The sequence below is a fragment of the Aptenodytes patagonicus genome, chromosome 5 (assembly GCF_965638725.1).
Source record: "Aptenodytes patagonicus chromosome 5, bAptPat1.pri.cur, whole genome shotgun sequence".
NCBI classification, from domain to species: domain Eukaryota; kingdom Metazoa; phylum Chordata; class Aves; order Sphenisciformes; family Spheniscidae; genus Aptenodytes; species Aptenodytes patagonicus.
Genome location: NC_134953.1, coordinates 83,351,664 through 83,370,021, shown reverse-complemented (window position 1 = coordinate 83,370,021; position 18,358 = coordinate 83,351,664). Strand labels below are relative to the sequence as shown.

Here is an 18,358-nt window from a genome sequence, read left to right as displayed (position 1 = left end):
GAATAAGACAGAGTGACACGGAGAAAGGACAAAATAGTGATGGGCGACAGGACAGAGGGAGGAATTCAAAATAAGGGGCAGGGAGCAGGATAAAGAGAGATGGAGAAAGACATAGACTCGCGACGTGCTACAGGGCCGAGAAGGAAGACCTTGAACAACAGGGACAAGGGGCCGGACACAGAGAGCCAAAGACAGCAAAAATACTGACGGGCTACAGGACAGAGAGGGAGGAACGCAAAAATAGTGGCCGGGAGCCGGACAGAGAGAGACGGAGAAGGAAAAAATAGCCATGGGCTACAGGGCAGAGAGAGAGTGAGGACCTAAAACATGGGGACAGGGAGCCGCTCAGAGCGAGATGGAGAAAGGAAGTACAGAGGAGCGCGCAAAAAAACCAAACCAAAACAAAAAATCGCATCAGCATGGGAAAGAGGAGGGGCCGGGGAAGGACTGGGATGCAGAAGAGGGGCGACAGGGTCCTGAGGGCCCAGGACTCACCGCAGCTCTCGCTCTCACCTTTGCCAGGAGAATTTGCCAGTTCAAACGCTTCTTTCTCCTGCTCTCGTACCCTCCTCTTCTATAACTCCGGTCGCTTGGCTGTCCTCCACCGAAGAGAATACGTGGGTGTCTTACAGCTCTTACGAGATGAGGCTTCCTAGACACGTAGCCTTGCGCACTACGCGCAGCAGTAGGACAGAGGGAAAGAGAGAGAAAATGATGAGCAGGGAGCAGAACAGATGGATAGGGAGAGAAACTGAATGAGAGGAATAAGGAAGAAGGGAGGGAGAGAAAAAGATAGGGAACAAGCCAGAAGGATTGAGGGAAAAGAACAGGGAGACAGATCAGGACCAAGAGATGGAGAAAGAAAAACCAGCGCTGGGCTGCAGGGTGAGAAAAAAGGCCAGGGAGCAGGACAGAGGGGAATAACGGGGCAGCGAGCTGGGCAGGGGGATATAGCGAGACAGGCAGTGGTACGGAGATATACAGACAAAAAGTTAGGGGGAGGATGGAAGACAGAGAATAAGAGAAAAGGGACAGGGAGCGGGGCAGAGATGGAGAAGAAATGTTTGAGACAGAGAAAGAGGGACAGGTAAGACAACAGATAACGGGAGAAAGAAAGGAAAGGGAACAGCACAGAGGGTCACAGAAAAAAAGAGAGGGATGGCAGAAAGAAAAAGAAGACAAGGGAAAAGGACGGAGGAGCAGAGAGAAAAAGGTACAGGGAAAAGGGCAGAGATGGAGAAAACAAAGAAAGACTGGAGGCAGAACAAAGAGAAAGACTGACAAGGACAGGGAGCAGGACAAAGGGACGGAGGAGGGAAAAAATAGTGACGGGCAGCGAATAGGACAGAGGAAGAGAGAGAGAAAGAGCAAGAAGAGCAAGAGACGGAGAATGACAGAAGGATGTAGAGAAAGACCAGGACACGTAAAAGGGGGCGGGGAGGGGGACACACACCAGAAGGGTAGAAAGAAAAAAACGAGAGGGGTGGAGAGCAAGACAGTGTGATAGAGAGAGACGGGGGGGGGGGGGGGGGGGGGGCGGGGGAACGCAAAGATAGAGAAAAACAGACCTACAAGGAAGAGGAAAGAACGACAGAGCGAGAAAGGGGAGGATGGGGAGCAGGAGAGAGAGAGACAGAGAACAAAAAATGCAATGGGCAGAAGACCAGAAATACAGAGAATTCAAAAAATACTTCTAGGGAGCAGGACAGAGGGATACAGCAAGAGGAAAAAATCAACAGGGAGAAGGACGGGTAACACACAGAAGGACACACACAGGGAGCGAGAGGGAGGGGACACAGAGCAGGACAGAGGGATGAAGAGAGACAAAAAATAGGGACAGGACAAAAAGCAGAGTAACCAAGAGAGGAAAAAAAACAGAAAGGGAACTGGAGAGAGATGAGCAACAGGACAGAGAGACGGAGAAAGAAAAAACAGCGACAAGGTCAGGAACAGAGAGAGAGAGAGAGAAAGAGAGAGGCAAAGAGACGGACGGGGACCAGGACAGTGGGATATAAACAGGGAGGGACAGAGAGCGCGGGACACAGGATTGCAGAGAGAAAGGTACAGGGAAGTGGAAAGAATGCCAGAGGGAACAAGAGAGGGGGTGGGGAGCAGGTGAGAGAGCTGGAGAAAGAAAAAGTCCTGCTGGGGAGCAGGACAGGAGGATAGAGCCGAAAGAGACGATGCAGACAGCAAAAACAACGACAGGCAACAGGACAGAGGGACTGACAGAGAAGTAAGGGACAGGGAGCAGGACAGAGGAATGGGAGGAAAAAATACTGGTGAACAACAAGACAAAGGGATGCAAAGAAAAAGAAGGAGGGAAAAGGAAGGAGGGAGACAGAGGGAAAGATGGGGATAGAGCGCGGGACACGAAGAGACCAAAAGCAGGGCAAGGAACAGGACAGAGGGACTGGGGATCGGGGGCAGGGACAGATGCAGATTAAAACAAAGAGATGGAGAAGGGGGAAAAAAGAAACCGCTGAGGGGCTGCTGGACAGAGACGAAGGAAGAAAAAGCAGGGCCAGAGTAGGGAAGAGAGAAAGGAAAAAAGGGACAGCTGGCTGGACAGGGGGATATAACCAGAAACAATGAGACAGGCAGTGGGACAGAGCGATAAAGGCAGAATAACCAGGGAGAGGAAGGAGGACAGATGGACAGCGAGAGGAAAAAAGGGGCAGGGAACGGGACCGAGAGGTGGAGGAAGCAGCATTAGGGGCAGAGGGATAGAGAGAGGGAAATACAGGTTGGAGGAAGGACAGAGGGACAGAGGGAGAAAGAGAGTGACAGAACTTGGACAGAGAGCAGGAGCAAGAAAAAACAGTGACAAGAAGCAGGCCAGAGGCAGGGGGGCAGGGGGAAGGAAGGACAGGAGGAAGGAGAGAGGGATACAGAAAACAAGTGAGGGACAGAAATGGGATACAGAGAAAAACAGGGATGGGGAGCAGGACATCGGGATAGAGAGCAAGCGAGAGCAACAGGGAGAATGACAGGGAGATGGAGCCAGAGGAAAAACAGGGACCAAAAGCAGGACAGAGAAATGGAAAAGGAAAATTAGGGATGGGGAGCAGGACAGAGGAATGGAGAGACAACGAGGGACGCAAGGATAACGACAGAGAGGGAGGGAGGGAGGGAGGGAGGGAGGGATGGGGATCTGCATAAAGGTGTATGGAGAAAGAAAGAGAAGAATGGGGAGCAGGGCAGAGAAATGAAAAAAGAAAATACAGTGATGAGGAGCAGGACAGAAGACTAGAAAGAGAAAATGATGGGCAGGGAGCAGAACAGATGGATTGGGAGAGAAATTGAATGAGAGGAATAAAGAAGCGGGAGGGAGAGAAAAAGATAGGGAACAAGCCAGAGGAACTGAGGGAAAAGAAGAGGGAGACAGATCAGGATAAAGAGATGGAGAAAGAAAAAACAGTGACGGACTGCAGGATGAGAAAGAAGGCCAGGGAGTAGGACAGAGGGGAATAATGGGACAGTGAAGCTGGGCAGGGGGATATAGCAAGAAACGATGGGACAGGCAGTGGTATGGAGATACACAGACAAAAAGTTAGAGGGAGGATGGAGGACAGAGAGAGTAAGAGAAAAGGCACAGGGAGCGGGGCAGAGATGGAGAAAGAAACATTCGAGACAGAGGAAGGAGGAGAGTGACAGGACAGAAAGAAAGAAAAAAACAGTAATGGGTAGCAGGCCAGAGGGACAAGGATAGACAGGAGGAAGGACAGAGCAATATAGAAAACAGGTGAGGGACAGGGAGTCAGAAAGTGGGATACTGCGAAAGAGAGAGGGACAGGGAGCAGGATGCTGAGATAGAGAGCCAATGAGAGCAAGAGAGAATTACAGAGAGGTGGAGCACGAGAGAAAACAGGGACAGACAGCAGGACAGAGAAGTGAAGCAATAAATAACAGGGCCAGGGAGCAGGACACAGGAAGAGAGACAGAGGGAGAGGGGCAGGTAAGACAACAGATAATTGGAGAAAGAAAGGAAAGGGAACAGCACAGAGGGTCACAGAGGAAAAGAGAGGGATGGCAGAAAGAGAAAAAGAAGACAAGGGAGAAGGACTGAGGAGCAGAGAGAAAAAGGTACAAGGAAAAGGACAGGGATGGAGAAAACAAAGAAAGACCGGAGGCAGAACAAAGGCAAAGATTGACAAGGACAGGGAGCAGGACAAAGGGACAGAGAAGGAAGAAATAGTGATGGGCAGCAGGATAGAGGAAAAGAGAGGAAAAAAGAGCATGAAGAGCAATAGAAGGAGAATGACAGAGGGATGTAGAGAGAGAGACCAGGACATGTAAAAGGGGGGGGTGGGAGGACACACATCAGAACGGTAGAAAGAAAAAGGTGGGGGTGGGGAGCAAGACAGTGTGAGAGGGAGGGAGGCAGGCAGTGGGATGCAAGGATACAGAAAAACAGAGGTACAGGGAAGAGGAAAGACTGATAGAGAAAGAAAGAGAAGGATGGGGAGTAGGAGAGAGATGGAGAATGAAAAAACTGATGGGCAGAAGAACAGAAATACAGAGAATTAAAAAAATTTGTTCTGGGGAGCAGGACAGAGGGATACAGCAAGAGGAAAAAATCAACAGGGAGAAGGACGGGTAACACACTGCAGGACTGTGTGTTACCAGGACACTGGGGGAGTGGGAGGGAGGGAACACAGAGCAGGACAGAGGGATGAAGAGAGAAAAATAATAGGGACGGGAAGAAAAGCAGAGTAACCAAGAGAGTGAGAAAACCAGAAAGGGACCTGGACAGAGATGGGCAGCAGGACAGAGAGACAGAGGAAGAAATAACAGGGACAAGGGCAGGGACAGAGAGATAGAGAGGCAAAGAGAGGGACGGGGACCAGGACAGTGGGATATAAACAGGGAGGGACAGGGAGCGCGGGACACAAGATTGCAGAGAGAGACCTACAGGGAAGTGGAAAGAATGACAGAGGGAAAAAGAGAGGGGCGGGGAGCAGGTGAGAGAGCTGGAGAAAGGAAAAGTACTGGGGCTGGGGAGCAGGACAGGAGGATAGAGACAAAAGAGATGAATGGGAAGCAGGGCAGTGGGATGCAGACAGCAAAAACAATGATAGGCAACAGGACAGAGGGATTGACAGAGAAGTAAGGGACAGGGAGCAGGACAGAGCACTGGGTCGAAAAAATACTGATGAGCAACAGGACAAAAGGATGCAGGTGAAAACAAGGAGGGAAACGGAAGGATGGAGAGAGAGAGAAAGATGGGGATAGAGCACGGGACATGGAGAGACAAAAAGGAGGACAAGAAACAGAAGAGAGGGACTGGGGGGGGGAGGGGGGCGCAGAACCAGATGCATATTAAGACAAAGAGGAGAAGGGAAAAAAACAATGACAGGCTGCTGGACAGAGACGGAGGAAGAAAAGGTAGGGCCAGAGTAGGGAAGAGAGAAAGGAAAAAAGGGACGGCTGGCTGGACAGGGGGATATAACTAGAAACAATGAGACAGGCAGTGGGACAGAGGGATAAAGGCAGAATAACCAGGGAGAGGAAGCAGGACAGATGTACAGCGAGACCAAAAAAGAGGCAGGGAGCAGGACCAAGAGATGGAGGAAGAAGCATTAGGGGCAGAGGGATGGAGAGAGGAAAATACAGGTTGGAGGAAGGACAGAGAGAGAAAGAGTGACAGAACATGTACAGAGAGTAGGAGAAAGAAAAACCAGTGACAAGCATCAGGCCAGAGGCAGGGGGAAGGAAGGACAGGAGGAAGGAGAGAGTGATGCAGAAAACAAGTGAGGGACAGGGAGCAAGGAAATGGGATACAGAGAAAAAGAGAGGGATGGGGAGCAGGACACTGGGATAGAGAGCAAGCGAGAGCAACAGGGAGAATGACAGGGAGATGGAGCCAGAGGAAAAACGGGGACTGAAAGTAGGACAAAGAAATGGAAAAGGAAAATTAGGGACGGGGAGCAGGACAGAGGAGTAGAGAGACAATGAGAGACGCAAGAATAACGAGAGAGAAGGAGGGAGGGAGAGGGAAGGAGGAACAGGGAGCAGCACAGAGGTATGGAGAAAGAAAGAGAGGGATGGTGAGTGGGGCAGAGACGTAGAGAAAAAATACAGTGATGGGGAGCAGGACAGAGGACTAGAAAGAGAAAAATAAAGACAAGGGAAAAGACTGAGGAGCAGAGAGAGAAAGAAAGGTCGATAAAAATGTCAGAGAGGTAGGGAAATCAAGAAAAATAGGGATGAGGAGTCCTGCAGAGAGATAGAGCAAGAAAATGTAGCGTCACTGAGCAGGACAGAGGGACAGAGAGATGGGGGGGAAAGGAGAGGAAGAAGAAAAGAGGGACAAAGATGGTGACAGGGTGCAGGACACAGAGAGAGAAAAAGGACAGGGAACAGGACAAAGGGATTGAGAAAGAAAGAAAAGGTCAGATCTGTACAAAGAGACCAAGAAGGAAAAAAGAAACAGCAATGGGCCAGAGGACAGAGACAGAGAAAGAGAAAAAAGGGCCAGGGAGCAGGACAGAGAAGGAGAGAAAGGAAAAAAGGGAGAGCCAGCTGGATGGGGAGGTATAGCAAGAAACGACTGGACAGGCAGCGGGACAGAGAAATAAAGACAGAAAAAATGGGGACAGGAAGCAGGACAGAGGGACAGTGAGAGGAAACAAGGGGCAGGGAGCAGGACAGAGTTGGAGAAAGAAGCATTGGGGCAGAAGGATAGAAAGAGAAAAAAGAAAGACAGGAAGAAGGATGGGGGATGATAGAGAGGTGGAAAAAGAAGGACAAGGAGCAGGACACAGATTGTCAGAGAAAGACAGGGAGCAAGACAACGTGATACAGAGAAAGAAAAAAGGGACAAGGAGGCAGGACAAAGTGAAAACCAGGCAAAAATAAGAGACAGGGAGCAGGACAGAGATGGAGGGGAAAAAGCCTAGAATGGGCAGGAGAGATAGATGGAGAAGGAAAAAACCAGCATTGCGCTGCAGGACAAAGATGGGAGTGAGAAAAAACAGTGACAGGGAGCAGGACAGAGTGACAGAGAACAAAAAACCCAAAGAGGGCAGAGAAATGGGGGGAAGGGAAGGAGAAGGACGGAGGAAACAAGAGAGGGATGGGGGGGATAGGGAGCAGGACAGAGAGATGGAGCAAGAAAGGAAAAAAGGACGGGAGGCAGAAAGAAGGGAAAGATTGACAAGGACAGGGAACAGGACAAAGGGATGGAAGAGGAAAGAAATAGTGATGGGCTCCAGGAGAGAGATGGAAGAATTAAAAAACAGACACAGGGAGCAGGACAGAATGACAGAAACAGAAAAAAGGGATGGAGAGCAGGACAGCATTGGAGGAAAAAACCCAACTGTGATGGGCAGTGGGGGAGAGAGAGAGATGGGGAAAGAAAAAATACTGAGGAAGAGAGAAAGGAAAGAAGGGACAGCCAGCTGGACAGGGGGATACAGTTAGAAAGGATGGGAGAGGGAATGGGACAGAGAGAGAAAGATAGAAAAGATAGCGAGAGGAAGCAGGGCAGAGGGACAGCAAGAGGAAAAAAAAGGGACAGGGATCTGGACAGAGATGGAGAAAAAAGTAGCAGGGACAGAGGAAAAGAGACAAAGAGTGACAGAGAGCAGGGCAGAGAAATTAAAATCAGGGCAGCAGCAGGATGAAGATGGAGAAAAAAACCTGGGATGGTCAACAGGACAGAGAGGAATACGAGTATGGGCAGGGAGCAGGACAAAGGGATATAGCGAGAAACAATGGAACAGGAAGCAAGACAGAGTGACAGACAAGAGTAATGATGAGAGAGAGAGAAAGACAGAGACCGTGAGAAGCACAGGGGGTTGGAGAAAGAAAGAGAGGTATTAGGAGCCCTGCAGAGAAATGGAGAATGAAAAAAAAAAAAGGGGGCAGGGAGCAGCACAAAGGGTCAGAGAGAGTAAGAGATGAACAGGAAGAAGGATGGGGACAGTGAGATACAGAATGAAAAAAACCAGTGACAGTGAGCAAGACAAAGGGTTAGAGAGAGAAAAAGAAGGTAGGAAGGAAAGAAGGGGAGAGATAGGAAGGCACATACAGGTGCAGAGAGGAAAAGAACACCAGGAAACAGGCCAGAGAAATTGTGGGGAAAAAGAGACGGGCAGATCAGGGCAAAGAGATGAAAAAGGAAAAAACAGCAATGGGTGCAGGACAGAGACAGATGAAAAAAAAGAGAGGGAGCAGGACAGAAGAATAGAGAGAAAAGGAGAGGTACAGGGAAGCAAAAAAAAAAAAAAAAAAATCACAGCAGCGTGCGAAAGAGAGGGGGCCAGGAGAGGGGCAGGGGGGGCCTGGGATGCACAAGAGGAGCAACAGGGCCCCGAGGGCCTGGAACTCACCACAGCTCTCGCTCTCTGCACTGCCAGGAGACTTTGCCAGTTCAGACGCTTCTTTTCCCTTCTCTCCTCCATTCCACTTCTGTAACTACAGTTGCTTGGCTGTCCTCCACCTAAGAGAATACATGGGTGTCTTATAGCTCTTACAAGATGAGGCTTCCTAAACACTTAGCCTCATTCGTTTGCGCACTACACAGCCGTACCATGCTTTGGGTTATGCATACAGACCCTGCGGTGCATGTCGGCAGCATGACCTGCTGCGGACTACGAAGAAGGATCCTTCCTCACTCAGAGAGGCAGGCTCTCTCTTGCCTGCAGCAGGAAGCAGTTGCCAGCCAGATGGCCTTCGATTTCTTCTTCTTTACCTTTCTCTGGCCTCTCCAGCTTCAGCCGCAGCAGCTCCTGTCCACAGCCAGTAAGTGCTCCACCTGTCCCTTTTCACCCCCACACTGCGAGGACAGCGAGGACAGGCAGAGACAACCCACGCAAGCCTGAGGCGGGTGCAGTCAACGGCATCCCAGGGGAGGAATGGAAAACTGCATCCTCAGCGCAGCCTCTGGGAGAGGGAAAGAAGAAGCAGTGACCATTATTACTGTAAATTGCCCCTGACCAGACCCCCTGCTTCTGTAGGGGCTTCTGGAGACGCCGCTCTTTCCCTGTGCTGCTGCTAACAGCACCCATGTTAAGGGAGAATCAAGCACATTCGAGGGCCAGCCTGCAGCCTTCACTACAGGGCCTGGGGGCGGCCTGCGCCTATGCGACAGACTTCACGGGAGGTGCTGGAGCCGGGGGCAGCTGCACAGCACGAGCGGGGCCGGGGGAGGCTCAGGGAGAGCTCTGGCGAGCTGGGGAGGCGCCCAGCGCCGGCGCCTGTAGGGGTGTCCACCTCCTTCCCCTCTCCCCTTCCGTCAGCCCTCGGGTAAGTCCCTGGGGCTGCCCTGACCTGGCTCGCCTCCAGCGGACCACGAGCCTGCCGCAGCAGGCGGTTTGCAGCTTCTTGTCCCGCCACCCCCAGGCGGCCGGCGGGCAGGAGACACCCCTGCACCCGCCGAAGGGGCTCGCTCACCCCTCCGGCGTCTTGCGGGCCGCCATGCTGCTCCCGGGAACCGCACATGCGCGGGACGCCAACGGCACGCTGCAGGGGTCAGAGCTGGCGCACAAACATCGGGCTGCAGTACCGCGCGTCGGCCACCAGGCGGCAGCAGCGGAGGAGGCGGTGGCGCTGCCGCGCACCCGCGCGGTGTCGGCGCTGCAGTACCGCGCTTCGGCCACCAGGCGGCAGCAGCAGCGAGCACCCGCCGGGCGGCGCGTGCCCGGGGGCGGCACCGGCGCCGCGGTCCCGCGCGTTGCCGAGCGCCCGCCGACACTGCACACGTGGGGCGGCAGCGGCATTGCCTTAATGGGAGGCAGCAACGAGCTCGGCAGCACCACCCCGCAGGCACCGCAGCATCACATTGCTGTTACCGGCAGATGGCAACGTGGAGCACGGTGGTGCCTGCGCGCACGCGCAGCACCTACCCGCAGTACCGCACTTTGGTCGCCCGGCGGTAGCAGTGAGTGACGGGAGCAGCTACCAGCAGCCCCCCTGTAAAAGGGCTGTGCTGCCAGAGCAGCTGCGGGGCTGGTGGTGTGGCTGCCGCGCCCTGGGTGGCCGTGGAGGGGCCGGTGTGAGCCAACGGAGGAGCGGAGCGGTCGCTGAGTGAGGGGGGTGGCGAGGCTGGCGGGGGGTGGGGCCGCGCCGTGTGGGAGCTCCGGTGCCCGGAGCCACGCTGGGGCGCGGAGGGCTGCGCTGGGGTCTGGGCGGGGCTTCCGGGTACGTCGGCGGAGGGAGAACGGTGTCCCCGCAGGGTCAGAGAGCAGGGAGGGCTGCCTCCCGCGGCATGCCGGGAGCTGTAGTCCTGGGCCATGGGGCTTCCGGTCAGCCCTCTGTTCCCCGGAGCATGCCGGGAGGTGTAGTCTTTCGTCACTCAGTTGCCGGGCGGCCGTGCTGTCTCTGCCAGGGCATGCCGGGAGGTGTAGTTTTCGCAGACGTGGCTGCTGGGCAGCCGCATGGCTCTCGGGCACCTGCGGCGCAGCGTAGTCCTTGCTACTGCCGCAGCCCCCGCGGGGCGGCACGAGGTGTACTTTAGTTGCCGGTTTCATGTGTTTTTCTGCGGGCTTCCCGCCGCGCCCGGTCCCTGACGAGCCGTGCGGCCGCGCCTCGCGAGCGTGTGCGCCTGCCCTCGCTGCTGCCACCCGGCGACCAAAGTCAGTACTGCACATCCGCGCCACGCATGCACAGTTGAATGTCATGCCGTGCTCTCTGCTGCCGCCGGGCGATCAAAAGCCGGTACTGCAGCTGTAGTTTCGCTACAGTAATTATTATTACTATAAGTATATAGTAATAGTAATAATAATAAATATAGTACTATAATTACTACTTAGTAATTATTATTACTTAGTAATTATTATTACTATTATTATGACTTAGTTTCAATTGTTAAACTGTTTTTATCTCAACCCACGACTTTTCTCACTTTTACTCTTCCGATTCTCTCCCCCATCCCACTGGGGGGGGGGTGGGGGGGGAAGTGAACGAGCAGCTGTGTGGTGCTCAATTGCTGGCTGAGGTTAAACCACACCACCATCCCTCTGAGTTTTCTTTGGTGACCTCTCATGCTTTGTTTTCATGCATTTGACTGTTGTCTTCTCAGATTTCTGCAAGCAAACTCCATTTTTCAGAAATGAAGCTGTTTGTATTATTACTGTGGTTATGAGAAGCTAACTACCAAGTCACATCCAGAGGCAACAAGGATGGCTGCTTTATCAGAGGACAACTGCCTTAGCACTGTGACAACTAACCAGGATGTGTTTTATCTGCAGGTGTTACCATTGTCCAATACCTTGCTTAAAGGAATCTGAGGAGCCCGAGGAAAGTGCTATAGAAAATGCCCTGCACGACTGCATATAAAACCATCTCAGCAAAACCGCTCTGTTCATGCTAAAGAAATCATTAGTTCCAGTTCCAATCTTTGTAATCAAACCAGACTCTTGTGGGAATTCTCACACAGTCTCTTCCAGAGAGGCAAGCTGGAAAGCACATTCTCACTCACTGCTGAGAGCTATTCACTTCTTTTGCTTCCTACAACATACACTTTCTCACATTGTCCAGATATCCCCTTCAGTCAAACTCTGTCCTTACCCTCAGAAGCAGCACAACAGTGCCAGCACCGTGCAGCTCTACCTGAGGTGAGATGCTCCCCACACCTGAGGTACAAATCAGCTTTCCTGATGTGCCATCCCCACATCACACAGCACTCAGCGTAGCTGTGCAGCAACACCCACAGGCAATGGGCAAACAATAAATTTACAAGGGCAAAAATTGGCTCAGAAACAATGGCAAATTGCATTGCTTATAAGGACACATAAGGAAACAATGCAACCCACTTAAGTCATTGGAGTGATCCTGACTGGAAAACTGCTGTACATCGTGGAGTCAGCGATCCATAGAACAGTTTGCTGAGTAGGCACAGGTCTGGGCTGTGCCGCACTGCGTGTACAGCCTGGCCTTCAGGCCTGTGTTGAGCTGCACATATCCCTTGGCCAAAGGATATACTGAATCAGCTCATTGCAGCACAACAGGCTGCAGGCAGCTCCACCTCAGTACCAAGGATTACACCACCTGCATAGCCTTGCCTTAATCAAAAAGTGGAGCAACAAACTCTCATGCAAATGACCTTCCTGTTTGACAACAGAAAGAAGGAACAGAGTTGTTGCCTTGTAAGAAAATCCTATAATAGCTCACAGGACCGAAATGGGGGTCCTCTTCTATGGCTGGGGTCTACACGGCATGCTGCACATCAGTCAGAGGCCCCTTGGATGCCACACTTCTTCGGGTTCCCAGCATCTAAAAAGATCTAAGACTATCTATGCTTTTGTCTTTCTTGATAGTGTTACACTAATAAATAGCTTCCGAAATGATACTTTACAGAGTGAATACCTTTCTTACTGGGAGCAGGACAGACCAGCACCTGGTGCAATACAGCAACCTGCAGAAATACATGTAGATTTTCATCAGAGCTGGCATGAACTTTTTGCTTTTCTTGGTTTCACTTTGTTTCTCAGCCACTCTCTGTTCAGCAAATGCAGGCCAATTCAGTAGTGGTCTCAGCACTACTGTGCTTTGAAAAGCAGCACAGGGCACTAAGCATCTCATAGATGCATGTTGCAAGTGTCTGACAAAAGCAGCAATTTCTGCCTTGAGAAGCCAGATCTGTGCTCTGACATGTGTCTGACTCATTGCTCACTACAAGTTCTGTAGCAATTTTCTGTAATCTTTCTCCCCATGTTTCTGGTACATGGCATCAACACAACAATGCCCGAGTATCAGAAGTTTGCTGGATTTTCCAGCTACAGCCTTTTTCTAGATTTAACTTTGTTCTTTCAGTTAACGTAAAACATCACAGCGGATCCTCCTGCAAGACTGAACATTAAACACAAACTAATTTCAGTTCATGCTACCTAGATAACCTGTCACAGGGAACAAAAATCCACCCTGAGAAATACTATTAGCAACAGATCAGAGTTACTGGACAGGGATGAAGTTATGGTATCAGCTGTGCATAGCCCACTGCTGAGGCAAACAGTCCTCTCCCAGTATCCTTCCACATCAGCCTCCGGTCCCCACTGTCGAAGTCCATTGGAGAGCTTTGCCCTTAACTTCAGTAAGCAGGGAAAAGACTCAGGCTCTGCTGGACAGAGGGAAAGGCCAAGACCACTTTCCATATACCACAGGGAAGAGAAGATTGGCTGAGGGTGTCTCACAACTATGCACAAAACCTTTGCTTCACTGGAAGCTCCTCGCAAATCTGTTGTTTAAGTGTACCTGTTGCAATGCTTTTTAGTTTAGAGGACTTTGGGAATATCCTCAACCTGACCTTCATATATAGCCATATATAAGGTGGTTCAGCTTGGGTTTTAAGGCCCCCTTGGAAATGCCAGAGATGTATGGAAAAGCTGTGTTACCACAGGCACTTTGGGAGCTGGAAAAATACGAAGGAAAATCTTCCATTCATTAGCAAAGCTGTAAAGAAGGCATCAGTGAAACTTAGGACCTAAAATCTTCCTAGGGCCATAATAAAAATGCTAAGCAAAGTCTATTTTCTAAATCTATATATTATAAAATTTTTGAGGGGACAGCAGTATAATTCCACGAGGCAGGGGAAGCAGGGGAACCTCAAACACAAGCTATTTTGTGTTGGAACAAACCTGGAGTTGATGAACTCATTTCTGCACAAGGTTCACAAGCCCATTTTAACACCACCCTACATGTCTGACTTACACCTTTTTAAAGGTGTACTGAGCTGCAGTACCGGCTTTTGATCACCGGGCGGCAGCAGAGAGCGCAGCGTAGCACTCAAATTCGCATGCGCGGCACCTGAGCGGTAGTACCGCATTTTGATCACCGGGCAGCAGCAGCGAGCGCTCTGTAACACCCCATTGCGCATGCGCTGCGTCCATCCTGCAGTACCGGCTTTTGGTCGCTGGGCGGCAGCAGAGAGCGAGGCATAACGCTAATCAGGGCATGCGGGGCGCTTGAGCGGTAGTACCGGCTTTTGATCGCCGGGCGGCAGCAGAGAGCGCGGCGTAGCGCTCAAATTCGCATGCGCGGCTTCTGAGCTGCAGTACCGGCTTTTGATCACAGGGCGGCAGCAGAGAGTACGGCGTAACAACCCCTCCACCCATGGGCTGCGACCGTGCTGCAGTACCGTCTTTTGATCGCCCGGCGGCAGCAGCGAGCGCAGCGTGAAGCTCAACTGCGCATGCGCGGCGCTGGAGCGGCAGTACCACATTTCGGTCGCAGGGCGGCAGCAGCGAGGTTAGAGGCACGCGCTCTCGAGACGCGGCCGCACGGCTTGTCGGGGACCGGGCGCAGCGGGAAGCCCGCAGAAAACCACGTGAAACCGGCAACAAAACTACACCTCGTGCCGCGCCGCGGGGGCCATGGCGGTAGCAAGGACTACGCCGCGCCGCACGCGCCCGAGAGCCATGTGGTTGCCCGGCAGCCACGTACGCGAAAACTACACCTCCCGGCATGCACCGGCAGAGACAGCACGGCCGCCCGGCAGCAGTGACGGAAGACTACACTTCCCGGCATGCTCCGGGGAGCCAACATGGCCGACCGGAAGCTCCGTGGCCCAGGACTACAGCTCCCGGCATGCCGCGGGAGGCAGCCCTCCCTGCTCTCTGACCCTGCGGGGACACCGTTCTCCCCCGCCGATGCACCCGGAAGCCCCGCCCAGCCCCTAGCGCGGCCCCGGGCAGCCAGCGCCGTCCCGCTCCCACACGACGCGGCCCCCCCGCCGGCCTCGCCGCCCCCCACTCCGCTCCTCCCTTGGCTCACACGGGCCCTTCCACAGCCACCCGAGGCGCGGCAGCCCCACCACCATCCCCACAGCCTGCAGCTACTCTGGCAACTCAGCCCCTTTACAGGGAGGGGCCGTCGCCATCAGCCTCGCTGCCCGCACCTGGGGCTCCTCCGGCCCCAGCCCACAGCTGGAGCCTAGCAGGAACAGAGGGCCATCGCCCAACCCCCACAGTGCGCCACCTCCTCCCATGGGCTCCATAACAGCCCCTCGCCCGGTGCAAAGGAAGTGCAAATGCAGCCGCGCGGGCAAAGACGAGGAATGTTTATTCAGTCACACACATAACAAGTCCCGGGAGCGAGTCTGCTCCAGAGCTTGGAGCCTCCAACACTCCCCCTGCCCAGGGACACCTCAGCAGTCGTTCCCGGAGCCACGCTCGTTGGTCCGGCGGGGAACGGACAGGCGGTCGGTCAGCTCCTGGAGTGATGGGCTGCTGGGCAGAGGCAGAAGTCGCCAAAAATGAGGAGCAGGGCGCAGGACATTAGAAGAGAAAAGTGGCAGCCGGCTGGACAGCGGGGGTGTAGCGAGAAAGCATGAGGCAGGGAACGGGACAGCGAGAAAAAGACAGAAAAGACACAGACAAGAAAAAGGACAGAGGCACAGTGGGGGGGGGGGGGGGGGGGGAAGGGAGCAGGACAGAGATGGAGAAGGAAGCAGCAGGGACAGAGGAGGAGAGGCAGAAAGAGGTAGTGGGAGCAGGACAGAGAAAGAAAAGTAAGGACGGGGAGCAGGATGAAGAAAAAGCCTGGGATGGGCAGCATGACAGAGGGATTAAAAAAGAATAGGGTCAGGGAGCAAGACAGAAGGATACAATGAGAAACGATGGCACAGAGAGCAGGACAGACCAACAGAGAATAAAAAAGGAAGAGGGAGCATGAGAGAAATGGGGTGGGGGGCGGGGAGAAGGACAGATAAAAGGACAGAGCAACAGAGGGAAAGAGCATCAGGGAGCAGGACACTGGGACTGAATGAGAAAAAGGGGCAGCGAGCAGGACAGAGTGGTAGAGAGACAAGAAGGACAGAGGGATAGAGAGGCTTACACCTCTCTGACTTACACTGTTTTAATACTTCAGGCTCCAGTATAGAAAAGTAATGCAGGCTGAGTACATAACAGTGTCAATGAAAGCCACCAAAGGGGAAGGTCAATGGGTAAACACTTCCAAGATAAACCCAAAAGGTTCAAACAGGTCATCATTCACCTGCAGGTACAAGGAAACCAAGTCTGTGTTTTGGCTGGACTTAACAGCCCAATAGGAACAATGGAGCTGAAAATCCCCTTCTGGTGGGTTTGACACAATATTTTGCAAGCATCTGGTATGTAAAGCCAGCCACCAGGTGAGAGATTAATTTCTATCTGTGCACAGCAGGGACTACGCTCTTCTCAAATGTTAATTGTTGTCCACAGTAGCAACAAGCAAAAGCATGAAAATCTCTAAGCTTGAGGGAGGCCTGTCGAAGGACCTTTTCAAGAAACCTTCTTCTCTCCCAGCACTACCTTTTAGCAGAAATTTACTTCAACAATGTTCTGAGGGCAGAAACATGCAGACACGTGAACAAAAGTGCCTCTGCATCTGAAAAGGTAACCATCACACTTGGCCTCCCTGCACAGCTTGGCAGAATGGCTCTGCTGGAGCAAGAGTAGGGTGCGTGGCTGAAGGTGGTAAGGATGCCCCAAAACCAGGGCGATGAAAAAAGACGGAATTGATACAAAATTGGACAAATGAATATGTGGCTCTCTTCTCAACAAGCAAGCTTCTTCACCGTTTCTTCACTGATGTATTAGAGAACTCAAAAACCCCACACAAATAAACCCCCACAATGAGCAACTGCCTCCCAGACACCTGTGTGGACAGCACACAGACTAAGGACGCACCTTCCTTTTTGTGACTGATTCCCTTCCTGCCCTTCAAGACTCACAACTAATTTGAACGCCCTCTGACCAAAGCAGCTGGATCAGAAAAACTCATGGACTATGTAGCACTTGAACTCAAGAAGTAAGAAGCCAGAAGGACATTGGGAATTTACCCGACTCCAGGGACCTGCTGCAGGGCAGGGTCTGTTACACCACACCATTCTGACACATGTCTTATCCCATGTGTCTTTCTCTGTCGAGACAGAGGGGAGAGAAATACGTGAAGAGGAGGTCTTGCAACACATCCAAAACTTGCCTTTTTGAGACTAGGTGTCACACGCTTCTTTCTGTGTGTGACAAACAGACAACTGTAATGCACTCTAGGTCAAGACATACTAGTAGTAACCTGGAGAAAGGTTCCCAATAAGCTTTTTGAAGCTGCAAACACAGTCTTGATCCATGTGTTCCCGTTAGGCCTTTACATTGTAGGAAACCGTCAGGCACCACTGCAGTATAAATACAGGAAAAAGGGATAAAATGCCAAGGCCTTAGAAGCCCAGTCTCCACCTGGGAAGAGACTCCCCAGCACAGCTGCAGCAGAAGAGCAGCCTCAGCATCTCTTTGAGAGCTGGAGTAAGGAGAGGCACTAGTAGCACGTGGCTGGAGCATAACCTCATACAGACTTCATACTAACACAGTCATTCCCTCTCCAACAGGCACTTTGCTTCACCCCAACTCAGCATTACTCCAGCACAACTCCCATGCTCCAACCTCCTATGTGCCCAGCTCAGACCACGGGCACCACCAGTTCACACCTCTGCACAATTGCTGTGCTGACACAGTCGCAGCAACAGGTAGCCCCTGCCCAGAGAAGCACACAGCAGCTGTTGAGAGACAGGGAGTATATTCTTCACTTTGCTAGAACAAGGAAGTAAACCGAAATACTTGCTCAAGTGATTATCATTTATGTTAGATACTATCCATCTTACTACTGATGGCATAATTTTAATTCACTTATACTAAAGAAATTATATAAGATAATTTCATTTAAGTCATAATTTAAGCACATACCTCCTAAGCATCACTCTAGTGCTTCTACATCAAGGACATACAGTATCTCAAACAAGTCAAGTCTAGCCAATTACAACAATGAAACATTTCTCAAATACAACCAAATCCCAACTTCCGTCAGGCTGCCATCCCATCACTGCTTGTTTAGAGCTGTCAGCAAGCCTATTCATGCAAGTATTCTGAAGGGAAGTCAACACCCTACCAATGCAAGGAGATGTCTGCCAGGGATCACACTGTATTTATAAGAGGCCAGGTGCCTTGCTTCAAGAAAATAATTTCTGAAGCAAAACCAAATGACAATCCCTTGGATGATGCCCAAGAAGTCATCACCTCAGTGATCCTCCTGTTTGCTACTATTTTTATTTGATAAACAGACCTTTATCCTCAGGTCTAACAAGTTGAGAAGCCATCAGCAGTGATTCATGGTTTCAAGGCAAGGGGCCCTCTCAGCCAGGCTGGCTCTTGCTAGCATTTCTTTGGCAGCAGTACTGTAGATCCTTTCAATTAGGTGAAAAACAGAACCTCCATAGAGCAAAACTTTAACCCAATAAAACCCCTCATGAATATATTCCTCCCACCTCCTGTCAGGAACATAGTTGAGGCAGCTGCTACCCACAGGCAGTAGTCCATGCAGTCAATTACACTGCTTATGGGTGGCTTGAGACACAAGGTCTCTGAACAATTATTTTTATCGCTGC

At 51.8% G+C, this 18,358-nt stretch overlaps 1 protein-coding gene across 1 annotated transcript in view; it reads left to right on the top strand.

Moving 5' to 3' along the window:
- The first annotated feature begins 9,012 nt into the window (after positions 1-9,012).
- Positions 9,013-18,358, top strand: part of LOC143160541 (beta-1,3-galactosyltransferase 1-like) — a 59,421-nt gene continuing 50,075 nt past the window's right edge. Inside the window, 2 exon segments of the mRNA XM_076338278.1 lie at positions 9,013-9,252; positions 9,349-9,587. Of these exon segments, the coding sequence (XP_076194393.1) occupies positions 9,013-9,252; positions 9,349-9,587 (479 nt within the window).